The following is a 5,685-nucleotide window of genomic DNA, read 5'->3' on the forward strand; positions in this document are numbered from 1 at the left end:
AATAACACACACCTGGCCATGGAACAGCTGAGCAGCCAATTGTCCCATTACTTTTGGTCCCTTAAAAAGTGGGACTAACATATACAAACTGTTGTAATTCCTACACCGTTCACCTGATTTGGATGTAAATACCCTAAAATTAAAGCTGAAAGTCTGCAGTTAAAGCACATCTTGTTTGTTTCATTTAAAATCCATTGTGGTTGTGTATAGAGCCAAAAAGATTAGAATTGTGTCGATGTCCCAATATTTATGGACCTGACTGTATACACACCAATCAGCCTTAACATTATGACCACCCACTGTAACTAGTCAAGGTATGGACTCCACTAAACCTCTGAAAGCACTAAGCCTATGTATGAAGGCTAAAAACCTTCAGTATGCATCTCCCCACAATACTTACCGGAGCCCAATCGCGATCCAGCGATGTGCACAAGAGCAGCTGCCCTCCCAGGTCTCTGCCTCCTCATTGGCTGAGAGGACTCCCGCTGCTGTCAACCACAGCTATTTAGGAGGGAGCAGGGGGCAGGGCAGAGCACTGTTCTGTGTGTCTTAGGGCTTGTTTACACTTGCTTCAACTTTAACATATATTAAAACACCTACTGCTTCAACATGCTTTTATGATGTGTTTTGAAACTTTAATGAAGCTTTAATGTTCCTTTTCTAGTTGTTTTAAAAGGGGTTGTTTTAAAAGGGGTCCAGTAGAACCCCAGCTCATTAGTACCCCTGTTCAACAGATCCCCAACTTATTAGTACCCTCTTTAGCAGATCCCCTGCTCAGTAGTACTCCAAGCTTTGCTGATGCCCCACTTAGTAATAACCCCCAGCTCTGCTGATCCCCCGCTCAGTAGTAACCCCCAGCTCTGCTGATCCCCCGCTTAGTAGTAACCCCCAGCTTAGCTGATCCCCGCTCAGTAGTAACCCCCAGCTCTGCTGATCCCCCGCTCAGTAGTAACCCCTATGTCAGTAGTAGCCCTCAGCTCTGCTGATCCCCCGCTCAGTAGTAACCCCCAGCTCTGCTGATCCCCCGCTCAGTAGTAACCCCCAGCTCTGCTGATCCCCCGCTCAGTAGTAACCCCCAGCTCTGCTGATCCCCCGCTCAGTAGTAACCCCCAGCTCTGCTGATCCCCCGCTCAGTAGTAACCCCCAGCTCTGCTGATCCCCCGCTCAGTAGTAACCCCCAGCTCTGCTGATCCCCCGCTCAGTAGTAACCCCCAGCTCTGCTGATCCCCCGCTCAGTAGTAGCCCCCAGCTCTGCTGATCCCCCGCTCAGTAGTAGCCCCCAGCTCTGCTGATCCCCCGCTCAGTAGTAGCCCCCAGCTCTGCTGATCCCCCGCTCAGTAGTAGCCCCCAGCTCTGCTGATCCCCCGCTCAGTAGTAGCCCCCAGCTCTGCTGATCCCCCGCTCAGTAGTAGCCCCCAGCTCTGCTGATCCCCCGCTCAGTAGTAGCCCCCAGCTCTGCTGATCCCCCGCTCAGTAGTAGCCCCCAGCTCTGCTGATCCCCCGCTCAGTAGTAACCCCCAGCTCTGCTGATCCCCCGCTCAGTAGTAACCCCCAGCTCTGCTGATCCCCCGCTCAGTAGTAGCCCCCAGCTCTGCTGATCCCCCGCTCAGTAGTAGCCCCCAGCTCTGCTGATCCCCCGCTCAGTAGTAGCCCCCAGCTCTGCTGATCCCCCGCTCAGTAGTAGCCCCCAGCTCTGCTGATCCCCCGCTCAGTAGTAGCCCCCAGCTCTGCTGATCCCCCGCTCAGTAGTAGCCCCCAGCTCTGCTGATCCCCCGCTCAGTAGTAGCCCCCAGCTCTGCTGATCCCCCGCTCAGTAGTAACCCCCAGCTTTGCTGATCCCCCGCCCAGTAGTAACCCTCAGCTCTGCTGATCCCCCACTCAGTAGTGACCCCCCTTCTGCTGATCCCTTACTCAGTAGTAGCCCCCAGCTCTGCTGATCCTCTGGTTTTCTGTTCCTCCTCTCTCTCCATTCCCTGCTCACCTCCCAAAATATATCTCCAATTCTGTGCACCATGTGTGACATCTGCTAGTTTCTCCTGCTGTGGTCCCCTGCCGAAAAGTTCTCACTCGCCATTCCCCGTCACCTTCCGCTGTAGCGTTCCCACTTTGCACACCACGTGTGCCATCTGCTAGTTGCTCCGCTCCAGTCCGGACCCCGCTCACCTTCCTGCTGCTCCACACCAGATGTGACATCTACACCAGACACTTCCAGAATAGAGACACGTGAACTGGAAGTGACTGCTGATGAAGTATTTCTGGTTCTCTTGTTGGTTTCCCAGTGCATCCTGGGATATCTCATACCTGCCATATCTTCAAAACAAAGTGAAGCTAAAGCTGAATAAGGCCCCTCAAAAGCGCCAGGTGCTGTAAGCGAGCGTTGACATAGACTTCTATGGAGGCTTTGGAGACCCTTTGAAGCGCCAAGAAAGCAACATGGGGTAGTAACTGATGCTTTCGAGCCCTTTCACATGGGCACCTCCGTGAAGCAGGATCCTCTTGCTCAACGGTGGATCTCTCTGCTAAACCCCGTTGAGCAGGTGGTTGACAGGTCGGTGTCTGCTCTGTTATGCAGAGCGGACACAGACACAACTTGCTCTCATCTATGGGGCAATCCGAAGGAAAGCCGCCGCTCTACAGAAGAATCAGGTCCACCTGAAAAACAGACAGGTGGACCTGATCGATTGCCCACTTTAAAAAAAATGTGTCCAATGCCACATTTTGAAGCAAGTGTAAAATGAGCCCTTACGGACACTTGGTAGCAAGCAAGCACAAGTGCCCCCATAGCAATCAACTTGCTATGGGAGCAGTCGGAGAAGAGGAGGAGCCAGGAGCGCCGGTGAAGGATTCCAGAAGAGACGGAGGGGCTGCTCTGTGCAAAACATGTTTGTTATTTAAAGAACTATATCTTCAATATGACTTTAAAGCAGGGGTCTCCAAACTGTCTAAACCGAGGGCTTGTGTAGTGTGCTTTAGACTTTAGGGGGGCTGGACTGTGGCCAGTGGGAGTAGAAAATGCCCCAGCTACAGTGGGAACAAGATATTGACATTAAAAAATGACAGTAGTCAGTAGGAGAAATAATGCCCTATCACTGGTAATAGTGGGACGAACAGTGTTCCATCGTTTATATCAGTGGGAGGAATGGCGCCCCATTGTTGGTGTCAGTGGGAGGAACGCCCCATTGTTGGTACCAGTGGGAGGAACAGCACCCCATTGTTGGTACCAGTGGGAGGAACAGCGCCCCATTGTTGGTACCAGTGGGAGGAACAGCGCCCCATTGTTGGTACCAGTGGGAGGAACAGCGCCCCATTGTTGGTACCAGTGGGAGGAACAGCGCCCCATTGTTGGTACCAGTGGGAGGAACAGCGCCCCATTGTTGGTACCAGTGGGAGGAACAGCGCCCCATTGTTGGTACCAGTGGGAGGAACAGCGCCCCATTGTTGGTACCAGTGGGAGGAACAGCGCCCCATTGTTGGTACTAGTGGGAGGAACAGCGCCCCATTGTTGGTACCAGTGGGAGGAACAGCGCCCCATTGTTGGTACCAGTGGGAGGAACAGCGCCCCATTGTTGGTACCAGTGGATGGAATAGCGCTCCATTGTTGGTGTCAGTGGATGGAATAGTGCCCCATTGTTGATGTCAGTGGATGGTATAGTGCTCCATTGTTGGTGTCAGTGGATGGTATAGTGCTCCATTGTTGGTGTCAGTGGATGGTATAGTGCTCCATTGTTGGTGTCAGTGGATGGTATAGTGCTCCATTGTTGGTGTCAGTGGATGGTATAGTGCTCCATTGTTGGTGTCAGTGGATGGTATAGTGCTCCATTGTTGGTGTCAGTGGATGGTATAGTGCTCCATTGTTGGTGTCAGTGGATGGTATAGTGCTCCATTGTTGGTGTCAGTGGATGGTATAGTGCTCCATTGTTGGTGTCAGTAGATGGTATAGTGCTCCATTGTTGGTGTCAGTGGATGGAATAGTGCCCCATTGTTGATGTCAGTGGATGGTATAGTGCTCCATTGTTGGTGTCAGTGGATGGTATAGTGCTCCATTGTTGGTGTCAGTGGATGGTATAGTGCTCCATTGTTGGTGTCAGTGGATGGTATAGTGCTCCATTGTTGGTGTCAGTGGATGGTATAGTGCTCCATTGTTGGTGTCAGTGGATGGTATAGTGCTCCATTGTTGGTGTCAGTGGATGGTATAGTGCTCCATTGTTGGTGTCAGTAGATGGTATAGTGCTCCATTGTTGGTGTCAGTAGATGGTATAGTGCTCCATTGTTGGTGTCAGTAGATGGTATAGTGCTCCATGGGCCAGACAAAGGCAAGGAAAGACCTGCGTCTGGCCTGCAGTTTGGAGAGCGCTGCTATAAAGGATCTTCTATGGGTGGCTTGGTGCCTTCAGAGGTCTAGTGGAGTCCATACCTTGAGCAGTTAGAGTGGGTGGTCATAAAGTGAAGACTGATCGCTGTATAGATCTATAAAGTAGAATTGGTGATTGCTGTGCCCCCACTTGAAGGCCCCCCGGGACAGAACAATCACAATTCCCCTGGGAATGCAGCATGAAGGCCTACCATGAAGAAATGAGGAGCCCAGGAGGACCAAATGTCCTACAGCTTAGAGTTGGCATGTCTAGAATATTCCATCCATACTATTCAATGCATAATCCTGTATTTCTGACATCTGATACCATCTTCATTTCTAACAAAAGAAAAAAGGAGCGCTGTGTACCCGGGGATGACAAAGGAGTGGTGAGTGAAGATCAGGTATCAGAGCCCAGTGATGGGCAGTGGTGGTATACACAGAGGTGACATGGAAGCCTGTACAGATAAGGGATGGGCACAGGAGATCGGAGGGAAGGATGAAGAACAGATGAGCTCTCAGGCCCCCATGTACATTCTTACCTGCGATGCTCAGGCTCCAAGTGTACAGCCGCAGCGTGTCATTGATCAGCTCGGACACCGTGCTCAGCATCCTGCCTCCTCTATCCAGCAGTACAGCGACCAGCTCTACCCACTAATCCTATCTATACCACGAGGGCAGATCCTGGCATGGCGTGACTGGACAGCCGGGTGACAACAAAAAAAACCGAGGATGATGGCGGAGAACAACTGCGCCACCTCTCCTCCAAATGACAGCTCGGCGCGCACACGTGACGCGGTTACCCAGGTTACAGCCGCATTCGGTGCTCAACCTCCCAGTCACTACAGCAGCCAATGGTTGGTGTGTGGGCGTGTCTGGTATGTTAATGAAGGGGCTATGGGCTCATCATGGAGGGGTATAGAGAAGGGGGGTGGGATGTGATGTTTGCTGCAGTGCTCAGAAGACAATACTTCCATAGGAAGGAGGACATTGTTCATCAGCTTAGCCAGGCTGCCTTCATTTCACTCCTAATTCCTAGTAAAGGCTTATTCTATTTAACCACTTGTCTTCCAGAAGGTTTTACCCCCCTTCATGACCAGGGTATTTTTTGCTATTCAGCACTGTGCCGCTTTAAGTGGCAATTGTGTGGTCATGCGACACTGTACACAAATTACATTTATATCATTTTTTTGAATATATATATATATATATATATATATATGAGAAAATACCAAAAATTAAAAAAAAAAAAATTTTTTTTTTTATTTATTTTTTTAATTGTCTTTTGTTTACAAACTTTTTATTAACCACTTCAGCCCCTGAAGATTTGGCTG

At 50.6% G+C, this 5,685-nt stretch overlaps 1 protein-coding gene across 1 annotated transcript in view; it reads right to left on the reverse strand.

Annotated features, from left to right (window-relative positions):
* ELOVL4 (ELOVL fatty acid elongase 4) overlaps positions 1-5,174 on the reverse strand; it is a 46,460-nt gene extending 41,286 nt beyond the window's left edge. Inside the window, exon 1 of the mRNA XM_073626850.1 lies at positions 4,894-5,174. Within this exon, the coding sequence (XP_073482951.1) occupies positions 4,894-4,963 (70 nt within the window). The 5' untranslated portion in view covers positions 4,964-5,174. The remainder of the gene's footprint in view (positions 1-4,893) is intronic.
* Between the last annotated feature and the right edge of the window lie 511 nt (positions 5,175-5,685).

Source organism: Aquarana catesbeiana, linkage group LG04 (genome assembly GCF_042186555.1).
Source record: "Aquarana catesbeiana isolate 2022-GZ linkage group LG04, ASM4218655v1, whole genome shotgun sequence".
Taxonomy (NCBI): domain Eukaryota; kingdom Metazoa; phylum Chordata; class Amphibia; order Anura; family Ranidae; genus Aquarana; species Aquarana catesbeiana.